This window comes from Lytechinus pictus, chromosome 12 (genome assembly GCF_037042905.1).
Source record: "Lytechinus pictus isolate F3 Inbred chromosome 12, Lp3.0, whole genome shotgun sequence".
Classification (NCBI taxonomy): Eukaryota; Metazoa; Echinodermata; class Echinoidea; order Temnopleuroida; family Toxopneustidae; genus Lytechinus; species Lytechinus pictus.
In genome coordinates, this window is record NC_087256.1 from 5226297 (window position 1) to 5245520 (window position 19224).

The 19224-nt window shown below is 34.1% G+C and overlaps 2 protein-coding genes across 3 annotated transcripts in view; both read left to right on the top strand.

Moving 5' to 3' along the window:
- The window catches only part of LOC129273224 (fibronectin type 3 and ankyrin repeat domains protein 1-like), a 32919-nt gene extending 15841 nt beyond the window's left edge, over nucleotides 1–17078 (top strand). For both annotated transcript variants that reach the window (XM_064107989.1, XM_064107988.1), the window contains exons 3-8: nucleotides 54–178; nucleotides 8596–8755; nucleotides 9657–9888; nucleotides 10411–10554; nucleotides 11065–11187; nucleotides 12448–17078. In XM_064107989.1, the coding sequence (XP_063964059.1) occupies nucleotides 54–178; nucleotides 8596–8755; nucleotides 9657–9888; nucleotides 10411–10554; nucleotides 11065–11187; nucleotides 12448–12513 (850 nt within the window). In that variant the 3' untranslated portion in view covers nucleotides 12514–17078. The remainder of the gene's footprint in view (nucleotides 1–53; nucleotides 179–8595; nucleotides 8756–9656; nucleotides 9889–10410; nucleotides 10555–11064; nucleotides 11188–12447) is intronic.
- LOC135156190 (germ cell nuclear acidic protein-like) lies at nucleotides 16811–18728 on the top strand. Its single transcript, XM_064107843.1, has 3 exons — nucleotides 16811–16828; nucleotides 17739–18119; nucleotides 18246–18728. The coding sequence occupies exons 1-3, from the start codon at nucleotides 16811–16813 to the stop codon at nucleotides 18726–18728; spliced, it is 882 nt and encodes a 293-aa protein (XP_063963913.1).
- The last annotated feature ends 496 nt before the right edge of the window (nucleotides 18729–19224 follow it).

Here is a 19224-nt window from a genome sequence, read left to right on the forward strand (position 1 = left end):
AAAAAGATCTTTTCTGATTTACGTCTCGTATTTCTTCAACATTTTCATTTCAGTGGATATGGAACGAATCACATATTTGATGGCTTAGATCCCTCTTCACAATACAAGTATCGCTTGAAAGTGATGAATAATAATGGAAACAGTGAATTCAGTCCAGCTGTTACTGTTACAACAACAAGTAAGTATTTATCCAGATATTTCAGATGTCATCAAGGAAAATTCTTTGTGAACCATTGATCTCAGTAGGCGTATTCAGACCGCCTTGATCACCAGGGTATCTGTCAAATTATGAAAACTTGTTAAGGCCTTAACATACCTGATAATTATTTTTGGCATCCATATGGACCCGAAGGAGACCCTTTCGGGGTAATATCTAAAAGTTACGAGTATGCACAGTATGGTCTGATAAGCAGGCAAGGCGCAAGATTCAAAATCACTAGCTCAGCAGCCATCCACGGCACCCATACCCAACTACACGTTTGGCTATGAAAGTTTCCGTAATTTACTTTCACACTGCCAAAAATACCTGGTATTTTCTAATCAGGGTAGAACAGTGCAAATTTTCCAATAAAAAAATACCTGGAACTGACGAAGTTTGATGCGGTCTAAATACACTTAATCAGAAATTGCTCTTGAGAAGGATATCACTTCTGGTAGATCGCTAGGCTTGAGTCTCATTTCAAGAAACAATAATAGCTATGGCAAATTCAACATTTGCCACCCTCAGTTTTTTAGCTTTTTGTCTCGCCTGCATAGCAGAGCGAGACTATAGGCGCCGCTTTTCCGACGGCGACGGCGGCGGCGACGGCGACGGCGGCGGCGGCGTCAACATCAAATCTTAACCTAAGGTTAAGTTTTTGAAATGACATCATAACTTAGAAAGTATATGGACCTAGTTCATGAAACTTGGATATAAGGTTAATCAAGTATTACTAAACATCCTGCCTGAGTTTCAGGTCACATAACCAAGGTCAAAGGTCATTTAGGGTCAATGAACTTTGACCATGTTGGGAGAATTATTTTCAAAATCTTAACCGAAGGTTAAGTTTTTGAAATGACATCATAACTTAGAAAGTATATGGACCTAGTTCATGTAACTTAGGCATAAGGTTAATCAAGTATTAGTGAACATCCTGCTTGAGTTTCAGGTCACATGACCATGGTCAATGGTCATTTAAGGTCAATGAACTTTGGCCGTGTTGGGGGTATTTGTTAAATTACCATCCTAACTCTGAAAGTTTACGGATTTAGTTCATAAAACTTGGACATAAGAGTAATCAAGTATCACTGAACATCCTGTACGAGTTTCAGGTCACATGACCATGGTCAAAGGTCATTAAAGGTCAATGAACTTTGGCCGTGTTGGGGGTATTTGTTAAATTACCATCCTAACTCTGAAAGTTTATGGATCTAGTTCATAAAACTTGGGATATAAGAGTAATCAAGTATCACTGAACATCCCCTGTGAGTTTCAGGTCACAAAACCAAGGTCAAAGGTCAGTTAAGGTCAATAAACTTAGGCCATGTTGGGGTAATTGTTGAATTGCCATCATAACTTTGAAAGTTTATAGATAGAGTGATTGAAATGTGGACATGGATGTAGTTGACAAGTCTTAAGTCACCGTTCAAATGTCATTTATGGTCAATGAACGTGGTATTATGTCATTATATGAATGGAGTTTTTGTGAATGATTATTTTATAGTAGTTTTCAAAGTTAGCACTGCTGCTGTATTAAATCGCGTAATGCAGGCGAGACTGCCAGAGGCGTTCCACTTGGTTATATTATGTTGGTAACAATGATGATCAATATTTTGCAGGTTATAGCAAGCCTATATGAACAATTTGAAAGGCTCATTATTACAAATGTTAGTTATACCAATAACATGATATACATGTAAAATAAAATATAGATTTCTAGCATTTACCATGGATTAGAAGCTCCATGCATGATCACTGCATTTACAATTCAAACTCCAAAAGACTTTTTTGGAGGAACAACCAACCAAGTACCACTAAACCCAAGTACTGATAGCAAAGGATTTGTGTTATTAATCTCAATCAAACAGTTGATCACCTATCTTGTACTTTTCATTGTAGTGAGGAGGGCTTTTTATGTTGCAAGGTTTAATATTTGAATGGGATCAATATAAAAACACAAACGTCAACCCGTGAGAAAGAGAATACGAAAGCATGTTTTTACGTGTATGCACAATGCATATATTAGATTATTATCAGAATTGACACAAAGGCACAAAGTCATTAAATCAATTAATCATTGTTGATCAATATCTTAACCTCCCAGTAATGAGGGGAAAATTAAGAGCCCTGGAAACAAAAAAATGAGCCCTGGAAATCCAATTCATCTCAGTGTTAAAGCTTATCCAATGTTGCAGATTTAGACAGTGAGTTGTAAAAAACCCAAAAAAATAATTATAAAAAAAGAGATTTTTTGCCTGAGCACTATTAATATTAATGACAATGATATTAAATCGATTGATTGACATAGAATAACATGATGATTGAGAGTTTATTTTTATTGTTTGTATAATGTTTTTTTTTTTAATAATGCATTTTGGTTAAAAAAAATGGCATCATGAAATGTACATGTAAATATCAATGCTTTCGAATTGTACATATTCTTATCCTGAACTTATTATATACCTTTAACTGAAATTGAATATATTTATACGTAGATTGGTAAATTTAAGGAAAACATTTATTGACTATTAAGAGTAGTATTTATTCACAATAACTAGTTATTTTTTTCTCACAGAGATTTATTATCAAAGATTTACAGCTAAATAACAGATCACTCATTGGATACCATCAATGTAGGTCTAGGTATACATGTGTTTACATTTATCATACATTCCATACAATAGAGCACCTGCTCAAGATCAATAGCAGCCCTAATAGTCATCAATATCTCCATTTTTAAATGTGATTATAAATGGCATGACCCCTTTGACATTATCTGTATTTTGAAACAGAGGCAATTGAAAGACAGTGCAAAATAAACTGTAAATTATTTTGTAGTAGTGAATGAGAATACAGGGCTGCATATACATGTTCAACAACAAATGCACAATTTCTATAAACAAGATTACTATCAGCTAATCAGATTGGCAGATTTCAGTAGCTTTTAACTGTTATTGCAAATTTGTCATTATAACAAGTTTAATGAAACAGGCCCCAGAACTCTTGTCTGTTGTCACTGTTTGAAATATGCTACCCTGCATTAGAATACTACATTCTGTAAACAAAGAAAATATGAGAATTAGAAGAAAATGATTTTTTATACTCTTATTGAAATTGTATGTGTGCAAAGGCATTATGAAATATTGTAAGCTACTATTACTATCAGACGCAATGCATTTTGATTGGGTGTGACTATGTGAGTAAATTTCTTCCAGAAATATTTTCATTTGTTATCAAACCAGTTTAATACATTGATTTATTGATTACATGGCATCACCCTTGGTGTACTCCAAAATGCTGGCAACAATTGCACGTTCTCTCTAGACCTAGCCTTATTTATCAAACCACTAAGACATCAATCAAACATCATTGATTAAAAGATAAATAAAGCAACACATTTTGGGATATCTTGTACAAAATATATGAATTTTAGTTGAACTCTAAAACTTTTTTAATCATATGCTCAAATTAAATCCTGAATTAAGCTTACTTATTTTTTTTCCTGAAGGGCAGTAATCCAACATTGATGATACCTAGAAGAAATAATAAATGAGCAAAATGCGAGAGTAGATGCATGTTTGTAAAAACAATTAGACAAGGATTGGATGTTTCAAAAATAAGATCAATTTTTTTAAAGACAAATTAGGATGTAGCTTTCAGTGTTGTAACTTAAGTCATTATTTTTTATTTTTCTCTCAATTTCTCCCTCTGTGCAGTTGTCAAAATATCATGATATTGTCCTCACAATAAAAACAAATAAGGAGAGATAACTTTTATTACTTTTGTGTAGTATGTGGAGGAAAGGTATCACAAGATTAATTAATGAGGGGGTGAACTCTTGCATGATACCCATTCTTCTGTCTGAACTCTGAATCACAGTGCTGCCTACAACTGTCAGTAACTATTTTAGAAACTGCATGAAAAGTATGAAATGGACCAGGAAATATGAATCTGAGGTATGTCAGAAATGATGGAAATAATAATTCTTTATTGTCATAAAAATGCAATTTTATGCCAATTTGAAAAAAGGAATTCTTATTTCTTTTTACCATTGAAGGAGCTGGTTTTGATGTGGTGATCGTTGAAAGTAACTTGAGTCAAGTTTTGGGGATTACTATGGAATAGGAATGACAGATAGGTGTATGGATCAAGGTCGCATGCGAACATGTTGAGTCACAATGTTAGGTCTTTCACACTAAAAAAAAAAACTCCCAAGTCAAAACTACAAACAAAACTTTGTGAGATGCACTCTACACATTGCATTTTTTTCTTTCTTTATTCTAAACACAAGTATGTTCATTCATGGATGATATGCTGGTCATATTGCCAGTTTGATAAACACAGAAATTGGTAATCATATTTTCAATTGTAATACTTATTTTTTCATAAACCTGGTCATTTTAGCAGATGAAATATTGAGTGAGCCTATGAGGGAATGAGCCCCCTTTAACATGGCAGTAAAAAGGATGGAATTGTATTTGCTTTGATATGATGTGAAATGACATGTGAAATGATTTTTTGGTAGGATTAATGATATTCAGCTTGTTGTATCCTACACGGTTAAGAGATTGATAAACATTTAGAATGCAGCATCAATCATGCCTAGAAACTATCAATGAGAGTGTTGTTCACATTGAACAATGTAAACAAGCATGGTAGTAATAGTAATAATGAGAATGAGTGATGTTTCAGAATTGATCCGCCTACCTGCATGTACAGTAATTCTGATGATGTCTGAACATGCCATATCAAATGATCCTTGGGGGTCTTGTTATTATCCCATTATTCCCATACACCTTGGAGGGGGTATTGATAATAACATCTTGATTTCATATTTATCACATCCATTTGTATCCTCATATAATTTTCATGTACATGGTTCGACCTACTAGGCACTAAGTAATACCGGTATCTTTTTTTACAGACATGAAATGTTGGGTTTGACAAGGGATGTGTATACATGTAAAACAAAGCATAATTTTCTTATTTGAAATGCCTCTTTATTTTAAAATACCAGAAATGTCAGTGGAATTACATGCACAATATATTGTGGAGTTTGTTTGGTAAAGTTAAAGATCTGTGCAATTTTTAGTACGATACTTGAATACATATATTTTGTTAATGACTGTATCATTCTTATAATGCAATCAATATACTCATATAATTTATGGAATTTAAAGAAAAAGGTAAGTTATATTCTACATGTATATAAGCTATTAAAGCATCACACATTTTTTTACTTCTGTATAAAACTTCTATGAGCAAATTTAATTATTTGTTGATATTTACACTAAAAAATTATTCTGCAAAATTTCTTTTACCACATTTATGAAGTGTGCAATATTTATCGTGCACAAAATTGCACATCAACTTTCACTTGGAGCATTTACAGGTACACATAAAAATGCAGTTTGTCATATTCCCTTTTCGATATATACGTGTACATATATGTAATATATATAATCCGATCTAAAGTGTACTTATTTCCATTTTATGTCCATAGTACACATCAAAATTGTTTTAATTCTTACTGTATTATACAGTATAGCACTTCTTGGCCACTCTTGAATTATTGTTTATCAAACCAAGGAGAGTGATATCTCCTTGATCAAACACTTTTGCAAATTACATGTACAGTATATTCACACTTTCTTAAAAGTTTGCTTATTTTGCATTATATCAATTATAATTTGAATCTCAGGGGTTTTTGTCTCGCCTGCATAGCAGAGCGAGACTATAGGCGCCGCTTTTCCGACTGCGACGGCGGCGGCGGCGTCAACATCAAATCTTAACCTAAGGTTAAGTTTTTGAAATGACATCATAACTTAGAAAGTATATAGACCTAGTTCATGAAACTTGGACATAAGGTTAATCAAGTATTACTAAACATCCTGCCTGAGTTTCAGGTCACATGACCAAGGTCAAAGGTCATTGAGGGTCAATGAACTTAGACCATGTTGGGAAAATTATTTTCAAAATCTTAACCGAAGGTTAAGTTTTTGAAATGACATCATAACTTAGAAAGTATATGGACCTAGTTCATGAAACTTGGGCATAAGGTTAATCAAGTATTAGTGAACATCCTGCTCGAGTTTCAGGTCACGTGACCAAGGTCAAAGATCATTTAGGGTCAATGAACTTTCGTCAAGTTGGGGGTATTTGTTGAATTACTATCATAACTTTGAAAATCTATGGATCTAGTCCATGAAACTTGGATATAAGGTTAATCAAGTATTAGTGAACATCCTGCCTGAGTTTCAGGTCACATGACCAAGGTCAAAGGTCATTTAGGGTCAATGAACTTTGGCCAAGTTGGGGGTATTTGTTGAATTACCATCATAACTTTGAAAATTTATGGATTTAGTTCATGAAACTTAGACATTAGGTTAATCAAGTACCACTGAATATCCTGTGCGAGTTTCAGGTCACATGACCATGGTCAATGGTCATTTAAGGTCAATGAACTTTGGCCGTGTTGGGGGTATATGTTAAATTACCATCCTAACTCTGAAAGTTTATGGATCTAGTTCATAAAACTTGGACATAAGAGTAATCAAGTATCACTGAACATCCTGTACGAGTTTCAGGTCACATGACCATGGTCAAAGGTCATTAAAGGTCAATTAACTTTGGCCGTGTTGGGGGTATTTGTTGAATTACCATCCTAACTCTGAAAGTTTATGGATCTAGTTCATAAAACTTGGGATATAAGAGTAATCAAGCATCACTGAACATCCCCTGTGAGTTTCAGGTCACAAAACCAAGTCAAAGGTCAGTTAAGGTCAATAAACTTAGGCCATGTTGGGGTAATTGTTGAAGTGCCATCATAACTTTGAAAGTTTATGGATAGATTGAATGAAATGTGGACATGGGTGTAGTTGACAGTCTTAAGTCTCCGTTCAAATGTAATTTATGGTCAATGAACGTGGTATTATGTCATTATATGAATGATGTTTTTGTGAATGATTATTTTATAGTAGTTTTCAAAGTTAGCACTGCTGAGCTATTGCGTGATGCAGGCGAGACTGCCAGAGGCGTTCCACTTGTTATTTTATTGTTTTAAAGAAAGTTATAAGGAGGAGACAGGGAATCACCTAGCACTATATTATTGCCATTATTTTTCACCTGTATTATATCAGAAAATCTTTAAAAAGTCATCATTTATACATTGATCATCTCTATATAACATTTGTCATTGGAGTTCATTCTACACATACATGTACAGCACCAAAATCTTTTGCAAGGAAAGTATTTAATCATTTAATAATTATTATATTTAATGGCAAAGTTAGAGCACCCGAGTTCTGACAAAAAAAGAATTCCTTTATACTCCATTTATTAGGTTAAAATCAGGCTTTTTTTATGTTTACAGTCTACTTCAAATTGTGGCTGCATCCTCTCTCATGTTGATTTAAATGCTGATTGTAACCACAGTGTTATTATGATCATAATTTCTCTTAAAAGGCAAGTTCAGGGGGAGCAGTAATGGAACATCAACTCTGAACATCAGTTTAAATGCATTTCTGGTTTAATAAAGATCACAAGATAATTTATTCTTCTTTGAAAAAGCACATGCCCCAACCTGACACTCTGTCACATTGTATGCACCTACTTCAAAGAAAGAAGCATAAAAACAGTACTCTGTGGAAGTATGTTTCCACTTTCCAATGATCACTTCAAAACATTCTACCTGCTCAAAGGGTCCAAAGGTCCTAAAAAATATTTGGGTACTTACCAGAAACTAATCTGCAGGATAGAAAGATTTTCTAAATACACCATTTCCCTACAACCATAACAACAACAGTTCACCCTGACGATTTGTTGGGCTTTAGTAAAAGCAGTAAAATTCAAGAAAAAATTGGTGCAAGTTTGATGAAAATCTATCAAAGAATAAAGAGAATTGTGAATTCTTAATTCTTTCATTGTGACATCATCGCTCCCCATTTACCATGTAATATGAATTCCATAAACTCCAATTTTGTAATGGAATATGATGAATGAAAGTATTTTTCATATAGAAGATGGTATGAAATGATGTGTCTGTTGATATACATGTATATGTATTCACCATGCATATATTAAAAGTCATTTTCAATTTTTTGAGAAAACTACATTTTAAAAAATATATGTCCAAATCTTACGGAGGAGCTGCTCATCTGTGACGTGATAAAAATCAAAACTGAAAATTCATTACTGTTATTTCTTTGACATATTTTCATCAAACCTTCATCAATATTTTGCTCTATTTTTCTTCTTTTATTAAAACTAATGTATTATCAAGGTGACCTTCCCCTTTAATTATTAGATTGAAGGATAATCTTAAGAAATAATGTCAAAGTCTTTACTTGAAAAAGTAATATAATGTTGTATGCCTTTTTTTTCTTTTTTTTTTACAGAGGAACCACAAACCGGTGAGCAACTCCACAAGGCAATCATTCTTACACAAGATCTACAGAAGGCCAGGGAGATCTTAGAGTCAGGTGATGTGTGGATCGATGTCCCAGACAAGTTTGGTTATACCCCCCTCATGGCTGCATCTCAGAAAGGAGTAGTAGAGTAAGTTACTGGATAGGAATAAACAGAGTGTTGTACAATATGAAAAATCAGACATGTGAGAGATAGATTTGATCTTTATAAATCATGTTCTTCATCTGTGTTAGGAGGGATCGTTCAGCAATTTAATTATATCAGCTACAATGTGGATTGCAGTGCATATCACTGTTGGTTTTGCCCCATTATCAGGTTTTAACACTGAACTCAATGTAATTTCCCTCTCTCTCTATCTCTCTTTGTCTTTCTTTTTTCAATTACATGATAGAATTAGTCCAAGTTTGTCTAATTAGTTTGTGTGCGTCCCATTTCATCTTTGATACTCTTTAATTACCAGGTTGATTGATGTCCAATCCAATTTGGCTACCACTAGTCTTACATAATTGGGCTCATTTTCCCCTTGGCTTACAATGGTGATATTGTTGTGCTAAGACCAATTTGCAATAAGCCTAAGTGGTCATTATACCTGGTAATTAGACCAACTGCCAAATAAACGAAATGAAATGCTGCCTAAAGGAAGGATGATACATGTAGTTTATAGATAAAAGTGGTTTTAGATAAAGCATATGTATGAAACCTTGAAATAACTATTTGAAACTTAATTGTTATATCTCGGCAGTCTATCACTTTTACATTCTTCTCTTTCTTTCCTCTCTTCCTTATTCTTTTTTATTTTTGTTTTCTTGGATGCAAAACCAGTTTAAAGGTGCTTCAACCAATCAAGCTTTTAGCTTATGTTGCAACACCTTTGTATGTTCATTATTTACTTGTGTTTCATATATATATATTTATATATTATCTGTGTATTCTTTTACCTTGTACATTGTGAACATGCATGAATAAATAAATAAATAAATAAATAAATCACCTATCAGTGTTATTTATACATGATGTATCTACTTTACAGAATGGTGGAATTATTAATAGAGCATGGAGCAGACATCAACATGCAGAATGGTAGTGGAAAGGACGCCCTCATGCTGTCGTGCTTTGCCGGTCATCTAGACGTCGTCCGACGGCTACTCTCTCATGGTGCATCATGGGAAAAGAAAGATCTAGGAGGATCTACAGCTCTCCATTGGGCGGTGGATGGAGGGCATAAAGAGATTGTGCAATGGGCTATTATGGATGGTAGTAAGGTAGAGTTACACAATCCCCCCCCCAAAAAAAAAAAAAAAATGAGAGCAAAGAACAGACAATTTGTAAAATGAATTGTTTAGAATGATTTTGAACTGAGACTGTATATTTCTTTATGTCATCATAAATGTTATATGACTCTCTTTTCACTCTCTTTTATTATTGACTACATATTTTGTACATTTCAAATTTGGTTATGTTGGATGTATGTTTTTTTTTGTATAAATGGAATATAAAGAAATTGATAAATTTGTTTTAAAGCATCAGTATTTCACTTCTGTTTGAACTTAATGATCTGATATAGGCAACAACTGCTCAATTTATAGCTTAACATCGGATCTCTAATACCTTATTTTAGTTGCTTGTTATTATTGCAGATTTGTGTTTTTCGAATGCTGGTTTTATTATTTAAAAAAAAACAAGAACAAAGGGGGTTTAAAATTGATATCAGAGATATTCATTTTGTCTAATAGCTAAACTAGGATCTACCATTACAATATTGACTACTCTCTCTCACATTACAGATTGATGAGAAAGATGCTAGCTCAGAGTGGACTCCATTGATGCGGTGTGCTGCTATGGGGGGCAATCATGAGATTGGAGAAATACTATTGCTTGCCGGAGCTAACGTCAATATGAAAGACAAAGATCACAAAACACCACTAATGGTAAGTTACCCTACAAAGTTATAAACAAAATGACACTACTTGTAATCGTTTTGGAGAAAAAAATAGTTCTAATAACAAAATCACATCTTTGAAATTTAATTTGTCTAAATCATTCACTCTAGTTTTAAAGGTAAGACCAGGATCATCATGTAACACAGAATTTGATCATTAGATTTGTTTGATTGTTATAAAAAAGGGGGACCAAATTTGGATTAGTAAAAGTACTCCTCATTTATCACAAAAATACAATTTTTGCTGATAGAACTTCCCATATTTTATTCAACCTTTAGGAAGCTTTTTTACTTGCCCTCCCCCCAAAAAAAAAGTATTTAAAAAAAGAGAACTATGACCATGTTTTTGATAGAACAAAGTTCAAGATTAACATGCCTGTATTCACTTCAACACCTCATTATGTTAAAATTTCTGAAACTTTCTGAAACATGATTTAAGAACCTTATTCTGGGCCCATGGCTAATATGAACTCACATTTATCAAACCCCTCTTGATCAGATCGCTGCCCTAAATGGTCATCAGAAGTTGGTACAAGTGATGGTTGAGCAAGGAGCTGACCCGTTAGTGAAGACTGAACATGGCATGTCAGCGTATGAGATGGCTAAATCATTTGATAGAAAGGTTTGTTATTAATCCTTGTTTTCCTCAATGCCATACAATTGTGGTTTTATTCAGAAAGGGCTGCAGGTATTCAAGTGATAAGGGCAATGAGGGTTCAGCAGGCATTTTTTATTTGTTTTCGGGGGCTACTATCCAAAACCGATCGCCTAAATCTGCTACAATGGATAAGCTTTTACATTGCAGTAAATAAGAATTTTGGGGGCCCTTTTTTAATTTCCCAGGGGCTCTTTTGAGCATTTCGGGGGCAAAATCATCCAGAGACCCCACATATTTTTTCCTCTGGTGTTTAGTAGGTTAAGCAGGATGTGAGAGTCCTGCTTTTTAGCTGATTTTAGTTATTTTGGGTTTTGGTTTTAAATTAATTTCAGCTTAATTTAGCTTTGTTATATACAAAAGTATGGGAGCTTTTCCAGTTTCAGCTTTTATTTCAACACTCTTCAGCTTTTTTTTAAAAAAGCTCTTTTTATTTGTGACCACTCACACCCCTGGTTTAGGGCTTGTTATTTTGATATGAGATTAAAGGGCCCCTGGAACCCAAATTCAAGTTAATTCCTATTCACAGTGCTGAGCAAAACTTGTTATTTTAGTATCCATATATTTCAGAGATTATTAAATAAGTTTAAAAGAATATTCAACTCAATTGATAAGCTATGAAACATATTTGGATACTTCAATAGCAACATATAAGTTATATTCAGCACTGTGTATCAATAGGAATCAACATGAAATAGGGTTGCAGGGGCACTTTAAGTATAAGTTCATGTAACCTGATATATACAGTGTGCAACCTATAATAGTCAGCATTCATCATAGTTTTTTGGCAACCCAATGTCAGGTTGGGAATCAATCTCATTCATTGTCAAAAATACTGGCAGTCTCCTTAATTCTATGGTGGGCAGAAAACTGTATTACATGCATTGCTCTGTGATATTTTCACAAATATGGCCTTGCCGGGCAGGCTTGGTTATTATTACATTTTTGTAATCTTTTCAATAGTATAAATAACCACATATTGAACTGGTAACAACTGACATGATTTGCTCAAAATATATTACCTAAACAATAATCAATGTATCAAAATTCCTTTGTTTTCTGTTCAAATCAAACCAGTTACGTGACTCAGGGGTACATTTCTTTCCAAATTGTTTTTCTTTCTTCTACTTATGTAATGATGTTTCTTCTTAATGAATAATTGTTTGCCATGTAGATTACTATGTAATGTTTCTTTCTTTTCCTTCGCTTTCTTATTTTTTCATACAGAGAGTGATGAAATATTTTGAGGAAGTTCTACAGAACACCAAATCAAAGAAAGGTCAAGAATACTGACGATAGATTCTACCAGGAACATATCTTTGGTTAAATTCATAACTTTTTCTCCAATTGCAAACTTGAAACAAGATTTTTCTTCTGATATGAGCCATGATCATACATGTTCATGTGTATCCTATGGCTTTTTGGGTAAGGGCTAATTTGATCCCCTGTGTGCTATTCCCTATTTTTCATGGAAAGAAAAATGTGCTTTGAAGAGTCTACACACCTCATGTATGTAAAAGCAGAGAAGATTGAGGCAGTTATGGAGGCAAAAAAGAAATATATATTATATTATCAGGTTGAATTGAAGGGGTAAGTGATAAGAGTTAAGGAATATGTTATTTCTTGGGTTTTTTTTATTTGACTTGATTTTGAGATGTATAGTGATTTTTTTTCGTTTTTCTTTGGTATTAAAGAGAAGAAAAAACTTTCATGTTACTTAATTCAACTGAAATAACAATTATTCATTAATGTTTTTTGCTGTATTTGTAGCACTTTAATTTCTGGTGAAAAGGAGATTAATTTGACGAAAGATGTTTAATCAATAGTGAGTTACATATTTATATGATCTGTATCTCTGAAATCAGATTCAAATTTTATGCCTTGTATAGAACTGCCAAGAGAGGTTATGATTAGTATTGATAGACAAGACTTAGAGATTGTCAATTCCATTTTGATATAGAAATATTATTTCCCCAGTAATCTGTGAAATATACTACATGTATTCATTAAATATTCCTGGTCATTTATATGACAATTATTATAACCATATCATAACCATTTGCTTATATTTTCTTCATTAAATGATGTCTGTTTATGTATTGTTCTATTCCAATATTCCACAGTAGAAAATTAATTCTATGCATTATACATGTAGTATTATATCAAATTGTCAAAATTTTACTAATTGCTGCAATTCAAGTTCAAAATTTAATTACACTCCCCCATTCACATATCTTGTGCACCTAGCAGAGTGGCCTGCAATAAAGGATTTAATCTATTTGGAATTGTTAGTATTAATTATCTATTCCATTCAATTCTTCTGCATGTGAAGATAATAATTTGTGATTTACAGGGTTTAGATGAAGTACATGTAGTTACATTTATTGCATATTTGATTTGCTGCCATTGAGGGCAGGCTTTGGAAAGGGTATTTGTAAGGAGCTTATTTCTTGATTACATACAAATGCAATGTGTAAAAAATGGATGGACTGCCTGATACCAGATTCAATTTACGTACAGAGATCTTTCACTTGAGTAAGTCCATGAAAATGTTATTGTTTCAAGAAAACCAGGGGCATGTATTACAAAAGTTACAATTGAAAGCCAGTGAAACTCTTTGTTCTCAGTGAAACTCTTTGATAAATTGCTTTATGAAACAAGCCTGGAAACATGCCATTGCATGCATCTATCATAAAGGTATTTGTACACAGTGACTTGTGAAAATGTCCTCTTCTACTACATATTGTATTGGCATTAGGGAAGTTTACGGTATTGGCAATAAGGTATTGATATAATATTAATCCATGATTTAATGCAGATGTCTCCCTATATCATCTTGCTACATCATGTAGCTTGTGAAAGTTATTATTTACCAGTTGTACATTGAGAATACTTACATGACCGATGTGACATTGAAGGGTGATACTTGATTTCGCTTCATGCTAGATTTGTAAAATAATTTGTGTAAGTTAATTGGTGGTCTGGGGTGTGATAAACATGTTATATATATATATATGTATACTTCAAGCTGTCGCCTGAATGGTTTGCTTTAGATTCAGTGCAGTCTCTGAGGGTTTTGCCATGTGGAAATAATAACATAGGTAGAGGAAATAGCAACATTCATAAGGTGAAGTGGTGCTATTCGGAGATGATGGAGTGGTGTAAACACCTCCTTGGCTAAATTTCGACCACAAGGTTTTTTATTGGTGGGTATGTTATGACTGCAAGCTCAATGCTCTCTCTTCTGATTTACTGGGAACATAAAGCAATGAGCTAAATGCCAGCCACACCAAAATAACCAACTCCAAACTGACTGATGGTAAATCATTTGGAATAACATGCTATATTTGGTCAGTCTGGGTTTGTTTTCTCCAGTCTGTCTGTGCTATGTGATTTTCACACGGTAAAAAAATTGTAATTTGAATAATTCCAGTGTAAACAAGGCTAATGACGAATTTTTAGCACGTGTGAAACCAAACTAGAATAGCGAACGCTAATCACAATCACAATTTCACATTCCACTCCGTATGTGAATTCCAGTTAAGTTTCACTCAAATTACGGTACAAATTTTCCATGTGAAAGGTCCGACGATTCTAAAGACAAATTGCAATCATTGCAATGATGATTCAAGATTCATGTGTGAAAAGGCCCTCAAAGAGTTTAATTTATACAGTGACGGAGAATAAAGAATAATAATAACATAGCTGCAAGCAACAGATTTTTTATTCATTGGCCTTTAAAATTTGTTTTAAAGTATGAATTGCTGTAAGCATGGGGCTGAATGCTATTCACCTCCCAATTTTTTTTTTTTAATAGGAAAGAAATGCTTCATGGTCATAATGAAATTGAGGTATCCTATTGTTTATGTTTTATTCTTCAATTATATAATGAGCTAAAGATAATCTTTTGAGATATGACCTGCACTGTTATTGTGACCTTATGTGAGGATAACAAACATGTACATGAGCTCTTACTTTTCACTTGTTGCAGTACATGTAATCCCAAATTACAGCTCCTTGGAAACTATACTACTTTGTGGAATGGGCAATAGCTCCATGTTCAAGAAAGATGATCGGTAGAGTAGCACTATCCGTCTTGTTAAATAACGAGATCCTTTCCAGTCTAGTTACAGATATTGGTGTTGATTTTAAATAATTGATTTCTTGGATTCGAGCCTAAACTTTCAATGGTCTGGTAATGTATTCATCTATGATTTACTTTTGTAATATACATGGTGTACTCTCCATTGTAATATCGCTGGCCGATATTCCCCTCACCTAGGTTGTGGTATCTTTCATTTTGATATTAAGTAAAATTTTGGTATGTTTGCTCTGTGGGAATGGCTATATGCAATTGAAAAAATGATGTGTAATAATTTGACGCTGCACATTTGTCTTTGGCTATTATTTTAGGGCATTCTTTGTGTTCGTTTTGGTAAAGTATTTTTCGGACTGGGGATTTTAGTCTCAATTTTTATGTTATGTTATATTTCTATTGCATCATTTAGAGATTCATAGAATACAGGAATGACTGATAATGTCAGTTTAACAAAATTTCAGTTGGTCTGTCTGCTGCACGAATTCAAACAATTCTCATATCAGCAGAATTTGAATCGGAGGCCTGTTAATCACCAAGTCTATTTTTGAAAATGGATATTTGCTAGCAGTGGTCATATTTTTTCTTTGTTTTCCAAGGAAGAAAAAACAATAAAGATCTTAAGCATTGTTACTTTCATAAAAATTGTTATCGTACGATTTCATGGGGGATTTGATATCTTTAGGTTACTTATCCAGAGACAAATATTGTCCATGACACAGGATAGAAAGAATTTATGCCAAACAAATGGTATGTAATTCACTGTATTCCAATATTACCTCGTATCAATAATACACTACAGGCTCCACACAATGCATGAAAAATCTGCCTCATGCTTAAAAGTGACCAATGTTTATCAATGGGACAGCATGTAAACTGACTTATATCCAGTCCTTTCAAAATTTGTGCTCAGAAATTTATAATCTTCTTTCACAAAAGCAACATCGGGCCATTTTCGCAAATCAGAACATTGCATTTCCATGGAAGTAGCTATTATACCTTATATTCGGCACTTATTCACAGTAGTCCATTCTGTGAAAGTTGTATTTTCATAGCAATACTATCTCTCTTTCCTCATTAATCCATCCAAACATGGGCCCTGTAACATAGAGATATAATTGATATTTATAATTGATTGGAACTCTTTGTCATGGGTATATTGCCAATTCGCTCACTGCCAACTCGTCCACTTACCATATGGCCTACCTTCATTTAGTCTAATGCCATTCTGTCCATTGACATTTCATCTAACAATCTTGTGGTCCTATCATCACTTCGACTAATCACCAGTTCATCTATGACCATTTCATCTCATAACCAGTTGGTCTAATATCAATTTTATTATCATTCATTTTGCCCAATTAACACTTAGTCCAATTAGACCAAATGGTATATGGACTAAATGGCTATTGGACCAACTGGTTATTAAACAAAATGGTGACTGGATGAAATGGCAATTAGACCATGTTAATAGACAAACTGATGGTATACCAAATGATAGTAGATGAGTTGGTAATTGGACGAATTGGCATTAGACCAACTGAAAATAAACCTGACTGGACTGTTTAATCAATTGTATCTCTTATGTTGAAGCAGGGAATCGTTTAATTCCCTGGTTGAGGGGCTCAGATATGCCTTGATACGGTAGATGTCATGGTCATGTACCGGTACTGTTCGTATTGTTAATTAATCTACTTATTAATCACCTTGATTACATGTAGTTATGCATCAATATTGAATTAAATTATTCTATGATTCCAGATTTGTCAGGTTTATTTCCCATTTGTGTGTAGGTTTGTGACCAAAATTTATTGGTCATGTTTCTTCCAAGTCCACCATAAAGGTTCAAAACTCACCAAAAGGACGGTGGTGGTGATTGTACGGTAGTGATGAGGTTGAAGATGATAATGGTAGTGATTGTGATGAGGTTGAAGATGATAATGGTGGTGATTGTGATAAGGATGAAGATGATAATGGTGGTGATTGTGATGAGGTTGAAGATGATAATGGTGGTGATTGTGATAAGGATGAAGATGATAATGGTGGTGATTGTGATGAGGTTGAAGATGATAATGGTGGTGATTGTGATAAGGATGAAGATGATAATGGTAGTGATTGTGATGAGGTTGAAGATGATAATGGTGGTGATTGTGATTAGGTTGAAGATGATAATGGTGGTGATTGTGATGAGGATGAAGATGATAATGGTGGTGATTGTGATGAGGATGAAGATGATAATGGTGGTGATTGTGACGAGGTTGAAGATGATAATGGTGGTGATTGTGATAAGGATGAAGATGATAATGGTGGTGATTGTGATGAGGATGAAGATGATAATGGTGGTGATTGTGACGAGGTTGAAGATGATAATGGTGGTGATTGTGACGAGGTTGAAGATGATAATGGTGGTGATTGTGATGAGGTTGAAGATGATAATGGTGGTGATTGTGAGGAGGTTGAAGATGATAATGGTGGTGACTGTGATGAGGATGACAATGGTGGTGATAGTGATGAGGTTGAAGATGATAATGGTGATGATTGTGATGGGGTTGAAGATGATAATGGTGGTGATTGTGATGAGGATGAAGATGACAATGGTGGTGACTGTGATGAGGATGACAATGGTGGTGACTGTGATGAGGTAGAAGATGATAATGGTGATGATTGTGATGGAGTTGAAGATGATAATGGTGGTGATTGTGAGGAGGTTGAAGATGATAATGGTGGTGATTGTGATAAGGTAGAAGATGATAATGGTGGTGATTGTGATAAGGTTGATGATAATGGTGGTGATTGTGATAAGGTTGATGATAATGGTGGTGATTGTGATAAGGTTGATGATAATGGTGGTGATTGTGATGAGGATGAAGATGATAATGGTGGTGATTGTGATGAGGATGAAGATGATAATGGTGGTGATTGTGATGAGGTTGAAGATGATAATGGTGGTGATTGTGAGGAGGTTGAAGATGATAATGGTGACTGTGATGAGGATGACAATGGTGGTGATAGTGATGAGGTTGAAGATGATAATGGTGATGATTGTGATGGGGTTGAAGATGATAATGGTGGTGATTGTGATGAGGATGAAGATGACAATGGTGGTGACTGTGATGAGGATGACAATGGTGGTGACTGTGATGAGGTAGAAGATGATAATGGTGATGATTGTGATGGGGTTGAAGATGATAATGGTGGTGATTGTGAGGAGGTAGAAGATAATAATGGTGGTGATTGTGATAAGGTTGAAGATGATAATGGTGGTGATTGTGAGGAGGTTGAAGATGATAATGGTGGTGATTGTGATGAGGATGAAGATGATAATGGTGGTGATTGTGATGAAGAGGAGGGTGGAAGTGGTGGTGAGGATGACAATGATTATGAAGATGACTGTGGTGAACGACGAATTTGATGATAGCAGGGATTAGGATGATGGAGATGATGGTAAAGGGGATAAGGATACATAATGATCGATGTGGTAATGATAAAGGAGTGATTAGAATAATTGTGGTGATGGTGATGAGGATGGTGGAGGTGATTTACTAATTAAGATAATAGTGAGGATGATGAGCTTGTTAAAAAAAATCTGAAAATTAACAGGCTATAATTTCTGGAAGTTTTTATATCATGACATCAAATGCAAGTAATTTCCCCATGATATCAATTCGATGAAATGTACTTTTTCAGAAAAATTTGTATGATTTTGCTTGTGCCTGAACAATAAGACGCATTATTTCATACCCATTTTTCAGAGAAAATATTTTCAGCCATAATGGACCAGTAAAACATGAGAATTTAATGGGGCAGTTGCTTGCATATGAAGTCCTCAAGTAAAAATTCTAAAAATCATAACCAGCTTCGACCCATGCAATGTCTTTTGAGGTTTCATAATGAGACAAAATCAACTA